Raw genomic sequence first — 15,682 nt, 5'->3', positions numbered from 1 at the left:
AACATCTTATGCTGGGGAACTGTGGTGTTCAGACGATTTGGCCTCAGTGAGGGGCACAGACAAAGCACAGTCTAAGACCATGGCAGACTGGAGACTAATGCTCTGGAGAATGATGAGGTGTCCAGAGTGGAAAGAGGACAGGAGAAGTCCTTCAGCAGTATCTGAGGCAAGTCCTGAATGGACAGGAGAGAAGTCCTCAGTAAGACTTACTTTGGAATATGTTTGCTTTTATCCAGTCCTACAAATTGTATCAGACTTCACTTGCTCAGAAAGTGTAATAAGTTAAATCAATGAGAACAAAACTTTGACAGTTGTGGTCTTGCCTGTTTCTGGTTTAGAAATGGTCTCTCGGAGTGGTGGAAACATTTTGCTTTATCCAATGTTCCTTTAGCCCTTGCTTAGCCTCTAGACTGGTATTACTCAACCCTAGGTCAAGATATATTTAGTAAACACCACCGCTTCTGGTATAATAAGAAAGTATATCACCTCTACCAAATGAAGGCTGCACTTTCTTAGCACATACTCCTGGGAAGGTCGACTGTGAACAGACTCGCAGCTTCTCGAGGAAAGCGTCATCAATGCTCAGGCCCCTTAGAAGCAGCATGAAAGAGTAAGATGTTAAAACACTCTCTGGTAACTATGGGTGAAGGAGCCTCGGTCCACATTCTTCACTGACAGGAGCAGCTTGGCTACAGTACCCTGGGCTTGATGCCAGTCAGTGTGGTCTCAGAACCCCTGAACTATTGATTGCCACCCTACTGTGGCTTCTGGCTTAGCCCAGAGGCTAGAAAGGTGACTTTCTCTGTTCCCCTATGGATGCTTGAGGTTGCCTTCCCTTCCTGGCTCTGTCTGGCTAATTCCTTACATATTGACCAGCCTCTTGCTTGTTCATTGCCAGAAGGGAGGGAAGGAGAGGTCTATAGACTTGCTTCTGGGCCTCTGATCAGTGTGCTATCTGGACAAGTGACAGCACTGATTGATGCTCATGGGACCGTTCTGTCCAACCATCAAGTAAACAGGCTCTCTACTTGGCAAGGTAGCCATTCCCTTTCTACAGTCGTACATAGTTTTCAGCTTTATTTATACAGATGACGAGATGTTAGGAAAATGACAGTATATTTGAGTAGATCTTCCCCACACACACACACACATATACACAAGAAGAGACACTTTTTATTTATCTCAGCAGTGATGTATCTTGATCACAGACTCTGTGAGCCCTCTAAGTGCTTTTTCTATTGTGACTGTGTCATAAACCTAATTCCAAAGATGTCAGAGCAAAGTGACAAAATGCTGGCACAGCAGGTGAGTCTGGCTGCCTGCTTATTGTGTTGCCGGGTGGCAGTCCCTCTCCAGCCCCGCCCCTTGCCATCACTGATCATCTGTGGTTGTCTTGTTTACATGTGTAGGTGATGATATTTGAACTGGCACGCCATGTGCAGTCGTTTCTCAGCGAGCATAACAAGCCCCCGCCAAAGTCTTTCCATGAAGAAATGCTGGAAAGGCAGGCTCAGGAGAAGCAGCAGAGGTTGCTGGAGGCCAGGCGGAAGGAGGAGCAGGAGGTGAGAACCAGCTGTTAGTGCTGGCCCCAGCCTGGAGGCCTCCATGTGTCTATTCCCACTCTCACTATGAGTGTGTCTGTGAGTCTTACTCATCACTTCATTCAGGAAATGTGCATTCATGTGAGAGAAATCACTACAAGTCACTGAGCAACACTACCCAGCTCCCTCCCTGCAGCCATCACTGGCTTGGAGCCCTTCTCTAAGTGGCTCATATGATTGGACTTCCTGTGTCGCTAAGCCTGCCAACCTGTACAGGAGTTCACTGAATCTAGAGGCTTTTTCCTCCTGACTGACAGATGTGGCTGATGCCCAGTGAGTAGAAGAGCCAGGAGTTAAACTTACTTTCATGGTCACTGAACATCTCTATTCTTCTGTTAACTTCTGAGCAGGGACTGCTTCCTGACTCTAAAAATCCTTTAAGATGTTTTATACCTTGGGTTTCCTTCTTGATTTTAACTTAAAATTGTTTTCTTTTTAGCCCCTTGATCAACTTAGTAAGTACTTATGTGGGTGCAGGTTATTAAAAAAAGAAAGAAAGAAAGAAAGAAAGAAAGAAAGAAAGAGGTGTTTCCCTAACACATTCCATAGCCATTCCTCATTCAGTGATCTGTAGGATTCCTCTAAAACAGTAATTCTCAAATTTTCTAATGCTACAACCCTTCAATACATTCCTCATATTTTGGTGACCCCCCCCCATCATTACATTTTGTTGCTGTTTTATAACTGTAATTTTGCAGCTGTTAGGAATCATGATGTGGATATCTGATGTGCACACCCAGGTTGAGAGCCACGGCTTTGAAGCGTGTCTTAATTGCTTACCTATGCTAGAGTCTATGGGGAAATTTAAGTTCATTTTCTTGAGTATTCACATGCTCTGATTTTTTTTAATCTTTGCATGTTTTTAATATTACACAGGCCAACCTACCCTTCCCCGCCCCCTCGTCTTCCACTGTTTTTTCTTCCATCCTGTTGCCCTTCATTTTCTTCTCCAGCTTCCTCTCCTCTCCCTCTCTTACCTCGGTTCTTTTTCCCGAGGCGGGGTCTACTGTGTATCCCAGTGTGGGTATCACAGACATGGCCATGTACCAGTGTCACAGGTGAGCTATGGGATTATCCCTTCAGATTCTACAAAACGGATGGATAGGCCTCCTGAGATTTTGACTGATTAGAGCAAAGTTGCATATTCTTTGTGGAAGAATTGGTATCTTATCCATACTAAACTTCCCATCTAGGACTGGGTTTATGTTTATTTCTTGGTATGGAAGTCTGGTTTTCTTTCTTGCTATAGATATTACTACTCATACTTCAAGACTTGGATTTTCTCCCACTTTCTTTAATGGTAATGTGTCTCCTAGTGGCATTTTATGCATACACATGACATACTTTGATCACATTCACCATGCTGCTATCCTTCCTCGTCCCTCTCCTTCTCCGTCCTCTGGCACCTTTCCTCTTTCCAAGTAGCCCCTTCCTGCTTTTAGGTGCTTACGTCTGGTTCTTGTTTCTGCCTCATTTTCTCCACCCTATGCTATACTAACATCCTCTGTGTGTTTTCTATAGAATGTTGTTGTGCTTGACAGGGCAAACATTCTCCATCCCTCATATTCCATTGAGATGGATCTTACCCATATTGCTTGGCTCCTATTAAACCATGTCGAGTCCCCAGTTAGAGTACATAGTTGCTCAGTATTAGATGTTAGTGGGCCTTCAACTCACAGTCCTTTTTGGTATCTGATGTAACTACCTGTAAATTTAGATTATGGTTTTTTGCATTTTATTGCTATTTACATTTCTGATGACTTAATAGTCTTGATAAAATGTACAGTTGTAGGGAACTAAGAACAATTGACGAACATCAAAATAACTTAATACTCAAAAGGATGATGGGAGAAGGCATATTAAGGTCATGGTGGGCTGATGTGATACCTGGGCCTTTGCCACCCTAGGCCCAGGCTCCGAGAACGTCCAACTTCACCACACCTGTCTAAGTCCATGGAAGGCAACAGCCCCTGCACCCAGCCTCTGCACATGGGCAGATGTCGAAGCTAGAAGAGTGAAAAGGAAGACAGACCCAGTACCTCACAGGGAAGCCTGCTGCTCAGAGACACTGGCAGCAGACATGAACGTGGCTACTCCAAGCTTTCATGTGTAGATCTCAGGAAATGAGGGCCCTGGCATGGAAATTGAAAAGCTATGTGAGTCCAGAATGGACCTGCTGGGTGCCTTCTATAGATTGGTGTCTGACCTGGTCTGATTTATTTCAGCAACGTGAAATCCTCCACGAGATTCAGAGAAGGAAAGAGGAGATCAAGGAAGAGAAGAAAAGGAAGGAACTGGCTAAGCAGGTGCCGTCCATTCTGTACCAAAGGATCTGCGTGTCCTCTTGTAAAAGTCCTTATGTCCACGGGAGACAGCTTTCCCTCTCATGTGCTAGAGCTAAAGCCCGGCCTTTCATTTATTACGTTTTGGGGTCTGTTTCTTTTGTTTTCTGATTTGTGGAAAAAGGGGCTTGAGACAGGGTCTCACTATGTATCCTTTGCTTGCTTTGAATTCATAATATTACCTAAGCTAATCGTCTGCTCTTGGAAGTTCTGCCTTAGCCGCCCTAGCTCTCAGAGCACGAACATAAAGAAGCACTGTGCTCTGCTTACCGAGTATTTTTAGATTTCCAAAGCAGGTGACAAAATCCAGCATTGTATATTGTCTGTAAATAACTCTGGTTTATATAATTACAGTAATTTATCAAATGAGTCCAAAGGCAGGAGATTGAAATTTTAATTAGCCTGGAATAGAACTTTTATTAAACAAACAAACAAAACAGTTTGTTCTTACTGAAGAGCAAATGGGAACCTTACATACCTTCCTAAGACTCGATTTGGTGATAGAAAGAATGATTCGCCATCAAATTCAAGAACAAACTGGATGTGATCGGGACATTCCTCATTCTTTTCTGGACATTGCTGGCAGGGTCCCATGTGCTACAACAGGAAACAACACCCAACCAAAGCTGTCCTGCTGTAACCTTAGAGATGACACTCTTCTGTGGCTGTCTTTCTGAATATTAAAACAAAGGGACTGTAGTGCCAGTCTGCCCTGGGTAAAGCTGAATCCAAATCTGACATTTCTGTTGCCTCCACCCTCCCATCTTACCTCTGCACTGCCTCCTGTCAGTCACTTTCTCTCCTCAACCACCCAGTCTCTAATCATCTCCAGTTCTGTCTTTTTAACTTTCCAGGCAGATCCTAAGCTCTCACATATAAAAATCTCATGCTCTTAAAGCTGTGATGTGGACTTCACTTGTTGACCTAGAGTTGGCTTGGGTTGACGCACTCTATTGAATGTGTACACTGCCTTCATGCACACAGGTGGAGGCTGAGGTCGACTGCCTCAATGGTTTGCCACTGTTTCTATCTGTAATTTGTACTGTGTGTACATGCTTGCACATCCATGTGCCACAAGTGTGCAGTACCTGAGGAGGCCAGAAGAGGCCATCAGATCCCCTGGGATTAGAACCTAGAGACAGTTGTGAGTTGCCATGTGGGCTCTGGGAATCTAACCCAGGTCCTCTGAAAGAGCAACCAATGCTCTTAACCCTTGAGCCCCTTCCACTTTATTTTTTGAGATAGGGTCTCTTACTGTGCAGGGTCTAGACTGGCTGGCCAGTGAGCCTCCAGGATCATCCTGCCTCCTTGGTGACACACACACCACCACATCTTTTTTTTTTTTTTTTTTTTTTTGGAATGTAGGGAATCAAAATTCAGCTCCTGTGCTGCTTGTCCAGCTATTCCCCTGGTGCACATTGCACCTTTTAAGTTGAGTCTAGTTGTAACACTGTAAGCTGTGATAACTGTTATTGTCAACTTGACACAACCCTGAATCACTGGGAAGAAAGTCTTATGAGAGATTGTTTACATTAGGTTTGGTGTGTGGTGTATCTATAGGAGAGTATCCTGATTGCCAGATAACATGGGAAGGCCCAGCCCACTGTGGGCAGCATCAATCCCTAGTTTGGGGCCCAGGACTGTGTAAGAGGAGGAATCATAGCTGGTATGAAGCATGCTCACCTCCACTTCTCTGCTCCTGACTGTAGGCTCGTGCTTTCCTCCACTGTGGCCTAACCACCGTGGTGGGCTGTGAACTTCTCCCCTAAGCTGCTTCTTGATCCAGTATTTTTTCACATCATCAGAAATGGCACTAAAACATCCCGATCAAATAAAAATTTATTCTGTACTGAGAGGGTGATCCCAACTGAGCTTGTCATCCGCTTGTATGAACAGCTAATGTGGATTTCATTCTCCCTTCCCTAGGAACGTTTGGAAATTACTAGTTTGACAAACCAGGACTATGCCTCTAAGAGAGACCCAGCAGGGCACAGGGCAGCTGCCATCCTCCACGGAAGCTCTCCTGACTTTGTAGGAAATGGTAAAGCCCGGACACACTCCTCAGGAAGGTCCAGGTGAGTCCCTCAGCCTTCTCACATGCAGGGTGAAAGATGGGGAAGGATAAAATGACCTGCAGTGAGTGGCAGGAATGCTTCACCAACTGCTCAGCACGTTTATCTCCATCTGTTAGCTCACTGTATGAAACCAAGTCTTTATTTAACTCTTTCTAAGTACCGTCACATATTTGCTGTGTGGTGCTGGTGTTTGAACCCAGGGCCTCACACACACTGGCTAAGCTCTGCCTCAGAGCTACAGCCCAGCTCTCTGTTTTACTTTATTTTAAGGCAAAAATCTTACAGCCCAGACTGACCTCGAACTTGTGATGCCCTTGGCCTTAGCCTCCCACAGGGATAGATTAACAGGCATACATCGTCATGCTTGCCTCCCAGTACCTCAGGAAGCCAGTCACAACCCACAGAACAGCCTACAACACTGCACAGTCTCACCTTCAGTACAATTTGATTTGATTCAATGATTTAAATTTTTTATCCATCTGAATCATCACTATCGACTCAAATTTCACTTTTCATACTGTGTGTGTAACTTCTTTTTGTGCAGTGGTAGTGGGTCTGAGAAACAGGGTTTTAGATAATGTAGACTGACTTCAAACTTACTCTGCAGTCAAATTTGCCCTGAAGTTCCTACCTCTACCATGTAAATGCTGGGATTACACCTGGCCTGTTTTACTGGGTTCTGGGAATTAAATGGAGGGCTTTTTGTATTCTGGGCAAGCACTCCATCAAGTGAGCTGCACGGCCTGCTATAGTTAGGTACAAACATAGACAGAGGCGTGGGATTTCCCAAAGTGGATACAGTATAAAATACCCATTCCTAGAGGAGAGAGTCACACCCTCTGAGGTAGGCTCCTAGGTCCTCTGTCATCAGAGGGCACTGGAAGAACACTCCTTCCTCCATATTCTTACTACTTAGAGATTGTCTCTAGCCGTGTGCTTTGGCCTCCTGCAAACCAGAAAGGAATTTGAGTGCAGAAGCCATGAATGGAGAGGTTATTAAATATTATAGGTTCTTCAGCTCATTTTTAATTAAAGTTTTATTTATTATTGGGAATGTGTGTAGGTGTGTGTGTGTAGTAAGATTAGCACATGGGACTTCCCGTGCATCCTGGTTTAAAACTAGTGGTGGCTCTCGGCCTTGGTGGTGGCAGATCTCGGACAGCCGTAAGCACCAATTATTTTTTTTTATTAGATATTTTCTTTATTTACATTTCAAATGTTATCCCCTTTCCTAGTTTTCCCTCCGAAAACCCCCATCCCCTCCCCCCTCCCCCTGCTCACCAACCCACTCACTTCCATTCCCAGTCCTGGCCTTCCTCTATACTGGGGCATAGAACCTTCACAGGATCTAGGGCCTCTCCTCCCATTGATGACTGACTAGGCCATCCTCAGCCACATATACAGCTAGAGCCACATGTCCCCCCATGTGTTTTCTTTGATTGGTGGTATAGTTCCAAGGAGCTCTGGGGGTACTGGTTAGTTCCTATTGCTTTTCCTCCTAGGGGGCTTCAGACCCTTCAGCTCCTTGGGTCCTTTCTCTAGCTCCTCCATTGGGGAAGTCTTTCCACCGTCTCTTCTACAGTGGTCCCTGAGCCTAGGGGAGAGAAGAATGTGATATAGATGTCCATTTAGGGCTTAGCATTGTGGTCACTGATGCTTTGTGCCTTTGTCAGTTGTGGCTCTCAGTGCTAATCAGCATCTATTGCAAAGAGAAGTTTCTGTGATGATGGTTGAAATATGTACTAATCTAGGTATAGCCCTGTTGATAGGAATTGATTTACTATAATGTCCATTTAGCAAAATCTTGATCCAACAATGGTGCCAGATATGGGTGTCATCTTGTGGAGTGGGACTTAAATATAGTTAAAGTAGTTGGTTACTCCCTGATGTTGATGCCACTATTACACCAACATGTGTATCTTGGCAGGGCTGACCTTATTGTGGCTCACAGAGTTTAGATGTGGGCAAGATCAATGGTGACTTTTTTTCTCTGGTAGCATGCACAGCTCCTCCTAGCACTCTGAAAGCTAGCCAGGTTAGTGCCAATTTAATACCTCTGTGTTCTGTGACTCAAGTGTGTGGTGATGAATATTCTAAAATACCTTCAAACCTGTCCTCTCCAGGACATTGGGATGGGTTGGACTAAGAGGACTGAGTAGTACCATTTGCTGGCTGGGGCAGAGCTCATACCAAGGGCTGCTAGATTCTTCATGTAAGTCTAGCATATGGTTTTGAATCTTTACTTGTATCCTTTTCTCCAAAAATCTCATTGTGTTCTTATTTGTACAAGAAGAAGCTTAAACAGAACTTCAATGTACTGATTATGCCCCAGCATTTAGAATATGTGGGACATGTGGGTGGCATAAGAGACCCACGAGGGAAAAGGTTGGGGAAGGCTAGAAGTCTCAGGATTGGAAGCAGAGACACTGGGCTATGACTGAGCAGTGTCTGTATGTAGGAGAAAGTTGAAGGTGTCCAAAGTTGAAGGCTCCTCTGGATGGGGAGCTAGTGAGGAGATGTGGGGTGGGGGTAGGGTATGTAGGACTCATAAAACACAGTAGGTGATTATGCCACCAACTAAATTCAAAGAACCAAAGGAAAATAAAACTGAAGTTGACAGTGGAGGAGGAGGGTATTGGTTTATTTTCGCTGCAGTGGTAGAGGCATGAATGATAGAGGCTGGACTGAAGACACAGGGCTCTAGTTTGAATATGAAGACCCAGAGTAAGTGTGTAGAGAGTGCAGCCTGCAGTGTGGGGATGCAAGGAACAGATTGAACATTGAGGATGGAAGGACTAGCCGGTGGGCCAGTATCTGGTCAGCAGGTCTGTAGAGGATGGAAATGAGGCATTGCCTACAGTCTGTCTTCAGTGTTGACTTAAAGACTGCTGCCAGCACCAGACACCTATGGGTAAGACTAGTTGTAGGGACTGGGAACTTCCTTCCCTCTGTGCTCCTTGTTTTCAGCAAAAGAGCAGGTCTCTTCTCCTAGAGACCATGCAGATTTCCTGCAGCAAACTTCATCAGAGCATTTCCAAGGAACGTTCAAGCATAATGAGCTCTGTCCTTCACTGCTCACTGTATGCTGTCCCCCAACTTGTTCATTGCTTTTGCAATCTAGTTTCCCAGTGTGTATTCCCCATCCATGGCAGGGGAAAGAGAGGAGAGGAGAGAGGAAGGCAGGGAAGGGAGAACAGAAAAGAGAAACAAAAATATAGAGAGGTTAAGTGTTTAGGGACAGTCATGGAAGGGATGACAGGGAGTGTCTATCAGAGACAGTGAGAGAGTGAATGGGCATTCCCTGGCTGAGGCCCATGCTGGAACAGTGAGGACTCTGAGCCCCTGCTTCTGAGTGTTCTGCAAATGCACCTGTGCCTGGGAAATGAGAAGCTATGGGATCAGTGAGGGATGAATGTAAACTGCCACGGCCAGCTGAGCTTTCTACTGTGATGGACAGCCAGTAGAACTTGCTGCAGTGATGGACGGCTGAGCTTCCTATATAGATGAAATGCTGTGTCTCTGCTGTATGGATGTGTGATTGTTTGGAGGTCAGCTATGTAAAGTCAGCTTTTTCCTTCCATGTTCCAGGATCAAACTCCGGTCATCTTGCTTTTAAGACAGCACTTTTAGCTGCTGAGCCTTCTTGCCTGGCCAAGATCTGCATTTTAATTTCAGTGTAAATAGGAGTGGTTGGTGTATACCACTCTGAATGGAGTTTATGGCATTCATATGTAAAAGGGAGCAACGAGAGTGGGCAGGAATTCATTTTCCCACTAGCACTTTCAACTCCACCCCCCATAGACACAGAGACTGGACTCAATGGGCTAATAATTAGGAGGGGTGAAGGGGTGAGAATTTCCTGGGTCAAACTTTAAGTTAAAGGAAAAAACATTGTCCGCATTTATTTTTCAGGCGAGAACGTCAGTATTCTGTGTGTAGTGGTGAACCCTCTCCTGGCTCGTGTGACATCCTCTATTTCTCTGTGGGTAGCCCTGATCAGCTCATGGTGCACAAAGGGAGATGTATTGGTGAGTAAACTAGCCAAGGCCATTAAGTTAATTTAGTGACAAACGTTAACCCTGATGTACCAGAATGGACTAGAGGTTGACATCTCAACCAACATAGTGTGAGGAAGACCTCATCCTAGCAGGAAGCTGTAATTCTGGCCCCTAGGGTGAGAAGCTACTCAGCTCCTGTAATGTAATATGGAAATACAACTGTGCTCTTGGAAATATATTAGCAGACAGATAGTTCTAAGTATTGCATCATGTGCATCTGGTTACTGAGAAAATGTGTATAAACAAAATGAGCCCTGATACTTGTGATCTTTGATAACCAAATCTCTGCTTTTTCCTTCATGGTACTTACTAGAGATTGAACCAAGATCCTTGTGCATACCAAGCAAGTACTGAAGCACTGAGTCATATCCCCAGCCCCCAAATCTCCTTAAGCTACTTCTGTCCATCTGCTTGGCACTATCCTACAAGGCACATTGTGCCTTGACCGGAAAAAACACCTTATTTTCTCTACATCTAAATTTGGCAGTTGTCTCTGGTGACTCCTTGGAATGAACCTTTCTCTGCAATTTGGGATTTTAATTATTTATTGAAAAATCTAGTTTTCTATATTGACTTTCTTAGCCATCAAGATGAGCTGCTAGGACTTGCTGCTATGTAGTGAATTGAACAGTTAACTTCTATTTTCAATCCTATAATTGCCAGAATTAATGGATAGTATATCAGAGGTCAAGCTCGCTTGCTTTCAGCATCTTTCCTCCTCATTTTAAGGTGGTACAAATAAACCAGAGAGCAGCTAAGGAGAGGGCAGCAGATAAAAGGGGCAGAGAGCAAACATCTGAAGAGCCTCTGGTCTGGACACTCAACCTGGGACTGTGTCTAGCGGCCTAGACAGACTAGGATTCACAGACACAGGGCTGACATAGGCCCCAGCAGAGGTGGTTGGCCTTGGACTTGAGATTGTCCTTGATTCAAACATTCCGAATTCGTGAGCTGGCAACATGAAACTCCCGCTTCAATAACCTGGGAAATCAGAAAGACAGTACCTCAGGCTTAGTCTCACTGTGTGCTTATCAGTTAGATGCACCTTTTTAACTAAATTATTTATTTTCTCACAATGGGTCTGGCATTGGAAATAGACCCTAATTTCTATGAAGTATCTGGGTTTTTTTAACTATTAACTAATTAATTTTTTAATATTCAATAAGACATTTTCATTTTGAGAAGCAATATATAATGTTTTTTTTTCAGTTGAAAGTTGTAGTTTAGAGACTAGAGGATGTTTCTGGCCGTGGGTGAGGTGCTGACAGCTGTCTGGATAAGTAACTGTTGCTGGCACAGCACAGCTTCAGTCCGTGTCCTGCTCACACGTCTTCAGCCTCAGTACACTTGCTCTCTGGGTTGCCTCCACCAAGAAAAGGGTGCTATGAAGGTAGCAAAATGAATTTATAATTTAAAAGCCCCAGCAATTATAAAATGTCTAGCTATTTGCACACAGTGCCAACGAGGTAGCTTAGTGGCTAGGGGCAGTCACCCAGCAACCTGAGTGACACCCAGAAGCTCCATGGTAGAAGGACAGGATCAACTCTCAAAAGTGGCCTTGTGACCCACACACAGATGCTGTGGCATACACCCATATGTGCACACACATAGTACATGAATGTTTCATGTAAGTGTAAGTGTTATACTTACATGAATGAGTGCCAGTGCACTGGGATCACACATATGCAGTGAGACTTCATGTGAGCCGTGTTCTTCTTCGTCCATCCCATAAACTCTTGGTGTCACCATCTCCAGTGAGCTACTCGACACATGATCCTAAAGTTGCTTCCCTTAGCTGACAAGTTTTCAAACATAAGGTCTTAACCGCTTAGGCTAAGACTTTTACAAGTCATTATGACTAGCAGATAATTAGGTTGTGTGCATTAAAATCTCTAAGTTGCCAGCATTTCCCTGAAGTAAAAACTGCCTGACAAATGCAATGTCTAGGTGAGCAAATTCAGCCTTAATTCTCCACAGTACTTCTGCTAAAACTGTCTTATATATGCAGGTGATTTTTGTTCTGATTTTTCAAATGGAAAATGTAATTATCAACAGCTCTTAAATTATTTGTCTCATTAGGGAAGTGAAGCAATATCATGAAAAACTAGACTTTTTGTACTAAAAGGGTACAGCTGCAGAGATAGCTCAGTGCTTGTAAGAAGGCATGACTCTAACCCCAGAACCCACAGTTAAAATAACAGAAAGCCAAGCTTGATGGCATGCGCTCGGAATATAAGTGCTGGGGAGGTGGGGCAGATTCTTGGAGCTCACTAGCTAGACAGCACTGTGAAGCAGGGAGAGATCCTACCTGAACAGCAGCTGGGAACCAGCGCCCAAGCCATCCTGTGCACACCCATACACACCCATGCGCGCACACACACACACACACACACACATCATATGCACACATAGGGCTAGATCACTATATTATTAGTGGTTCCAAGCTGGAGATGAGTCAGCAGCCTCGCGTCACTTGGTAATACCTGAAGACTACTGGTTTTCCATGCTGGGGACTGAACCCCACACCTAGCACACACTTATCCAGTACTCTACTTCTGAGCGCACCCAGTCTACAGGCGTATTTGACAGTTGATGCTGTGGTAGGGGTGCTACTGACATCTAACTTGTTGGCAGCCGGACACAAAGTGTCCCCTACAACCAAGGACTGTGTGGCCTGGGCACCTCAATGCTACGATGAGACAAATTAACAAGAAGAAAGCATGGAGTAAGGAAAACAAAGTAAAAAACAAGTGATGCTTTCTTCTTTTGCTATTATAATCTTTAATGGCAACAGAGAATTTTGTACAACAGGGTTTAATGTTATAGCAGTTCTGATCCCCAAGGAGAAAACGTGCCTGATAGTTAACTAAGTGCACTGCTTTCAGCCTTAGCTCTCATTCTGGTTCTTTCCCTCTAAAACACTGGGCAGTGGGCTTTGCTGAGCATATACAGAGTTTGTGCCTCTGATGAAGCCACTTTTCAAATTAGACTAAGCTGTTGCACTGTGCACACTAATCTATGTTAGTGGGATGACAGGGCAGCTGTGGTCTCCAAGGATGGATTGCAGAGGAGAACGGCGCTGGAGGTCCAGTAAGATGCTCTTCTCTCTCTCTCACCCGGTGATAAATCTCATCATCGGTTCTGAACTTTCTACAACAATTAAGATTTGAAGGCTCAGGTTATGTTGATAATTATTTAAAAGTGCTTACAAATGGACAGGTATTGCAGTAAATGATTCTTTTCATAGTTAGCATGTAGTACACACACACTTTACAAGCTCTGGTGATCTTTTCTGTCTGTCTGCAGGCAGTGATGAGCAGCTGGGAAAGGTGGTATACAATGCTTTGGAAACAGCCACTGGCAGCTTTGTCTTGCTGCATGAGTGGGTCCTTCAGTGGCAGAAGATGGGCCCTTGCCTTACCAGTCAAGAGAAAGAGAAGATTGACAAGTGCAAAAGGCAGGTAGGTAAGCCTGCGTGGTGGAGCACAGAATGGGAAGACCAGATCAAGGCCAGCCTAAGCTACATGGCAAGCTTGAGGCCAGCCTGGGCTGCAGAAGCCCCTGTCTTAGATTCAAAACTGAAAGAAAATGTCAGTAAGTGTTTGTCATGGCTGTCCAACGGCCCAATCTCAAACTGTAGATAATGAAGCAAAAAGCCTGCCCCCATTGACTCCCACAGAGAGTCCCCAGAGTGTGAGGACCATGTGACCCTCACCTTCCCCAGGCCTCCACGCTGCTCCCACTTCTGTACCTTGCCCCAGCCTCGCACGCACCCTCCTGTCTCGGCCCCTGTGATTTCTGCCTTGCTGGTATTAGTTACCACTTCATAGCTGGGCTGTTTGCAATTATTTATATTTTTTTCTGCTCTTTTAAAATGTTGCTTTAAAATGACTTTTGAGGGATCAGAGGGATTTTTTTTTTCTCTTTTGTTTATGTGCAAGGCTGTTAATGAGAAAAGAATTTTATATGAGTTAATAATGCTGGGCTCGGGAACACTTAACATTCTATTTCTTTATTCTTTGCTTAATAAAGAAGTTAGAAAACCGCCAAGCAAGAGAACTTTAACGCACACCAAAATCAGTAGTTAGTGTTGGATGGCGATCATATAATAAGTTTAAGGATTTTTCCTTTGTATTATATTATATTTAAATTTATATTTTTCAGTGCTGGGAATTAAACCTAAGGTCTCTTGCCTGCTGGATAGATGCTCTACCATTGAACTACACATCCATCCCCTGGATTTTAAATTTTTTTACAATAATTCTTAGTAGAAGATTCTATTTTGAATATGTTTCCTTTTTTTCTGCTAACCATATCACACACATACCCCAAATTTTTGATTTTTAAAAGACACAGCAATTTTATGGTATTTGGATACCCTGTTTTGGCATTGAAGTTGATAATTAGCTAAACTTTCTTGCATTTTTATGTACTGTCAGGTTGATTTACCAGTTTAGGGGAAAAATCAGGTCATAGTATCCTATTTTCCCATCTTTGAAAGTGTATTGTCTATCTCACACCTTACTTTTGGAGTGAAACACCAGCTAATGTCATTTGCCTAATATCCTACTCAGATTCAAGGAGCAGAAACAGAATTCAGCTCCCTAGTGAAACTGAGCCATCCAAATATCATCCGCTACTTTGCGATGAACTCCAGAGAGGAGGAGGACTCCATTGTGATCGACATTCTGGCAGAGCACGTCAGTGGCATCTCTCTGGCTACACACCTGAGCCACTCGGGCCCAGTCCCCACCCACCAGCTGCGCAAGTACACAGCCCAGCTCCTGGCAGGCCTGGATTACCTACATAGCAACTCCGTGGTGCACAAGGTTCTGAGCACGTCCAGTGTCTTGGTAGATGCCGAGGGCACTGTCAAGATAACAGACTACAGCATCTCTAAGCGTCTGGCAGACATTTGCAAGGAGGATGTATTTGAGCAAACTCGAGTTCGTTTTAGTGACAGTGCCCTGCCTTATAAAACAGGAAAGAAAGGGGATGTGTGGCGTCTTGGCCTCCTGCTGTTGTCACTCAGCCAAGGACAGGAGTGTGGGGAGTATCCGGTGACCATCCCCAGTGACCTGCCAACTGACTTCCAAGACTTCCTGAAGAAGTGAGTGACAGGGATTGTTCTGTCCTGCTTTCCTCCTATACAGCTGAGGAGCGGGGAGGCTGAAACGTGAGGAAGGGAGTCAGGGCGAATTCCTGCCCAGGCTCATGTTTTCTCCTTCCTTAGTACAGCCTTCCACCTTCTCCTGAACCCACTTGAGTTTAATAATTGATTCGCAAACTACTGTTGGGAGGCTGCCTGGAATACTCTAGAATTTTTTTCCCATTGCTGTCTACCCCAGAAGCGTTGGCAGTGGTAAGAAGTGGCCTGGGTGTGGTAGACTTCCTCTGTTACTTTGCTGCTAAGTCCTAGGAGAGCAAAGAGAAGGCCTCAGGAAACCATTCAAGAAGTGTGGTTCTGCCCTCTCTCTTCCTGACTCGTCCTCCAATGGCCAGGTCAGAGGACCAATTCAACACCTGTTTCTAGACAGAGGATTTTCTACTTGTGAATCACAAGTGCATAATCGTTACAAAGCCAGCTTTTAAAAAGTAAGTGTGTG

At 44.5% G+C, this 15,682-nt stretch overlaps 1 protein-coding gene across 3 annotated transcripts in view; it reads left to right on the top strand.

Annotated features, from left to right (window-relative positions):
• The window catches only part of Eif2ak4 (eukaryotic translation initiation factor 2 alpha kinase 4), a 94,970-nt gene that overhangs the window by 18,695 nt on the left and 60,593 nt on the right, over positions 1–15,682 (top strand). For all 3 annotated transcript variants that reach the window (XM_021183477.3, XM_029471630.2, XM_029471631.2), the window contains 6 exons: positions 1,410–1,562; positions 3,827–3,907; positions 5,870–6,018; positions 9,931–10,046; positions 13,383–13,537; positions 14,651–15,186. In XM_021183477.3, the coding sequence (XP_021039136.1) occupies positions 1,410–1,562; positions 3,827–3,907; positions 5,870–6,018; positions 9,931–10,046; positions 13,383–13,537; positions 14,651–15,186 (1,190 nt within the window). The remainder of the gene's footprint in view (positions 1–1,409; positions 1,563–3,826; positions 3,908–5,869; positions 6,019–9,930; positions 10,047–13,382; positions 13,538–14,650; positions 15,187–15,682) is intronic.

Source organism: Mus caroli, unplaced genomic scaffold (genome assembly GCF_978045245.1).
Source record: "Mus caroli unplaced genomic scaffold, Mus_caroli_1 scaffold_2, whole genome shotgun sequence".
NCBI lineage: Eukaryota > Metazoa > Chordata > Mammalia > Rodentia > Muridae > Mus > Mus caroli.
The sequence above is the reverse complement of the archived record's forward strand: the minus strand, read 5'-3'. Positions and strand labels throughout refer to the sequence as shown.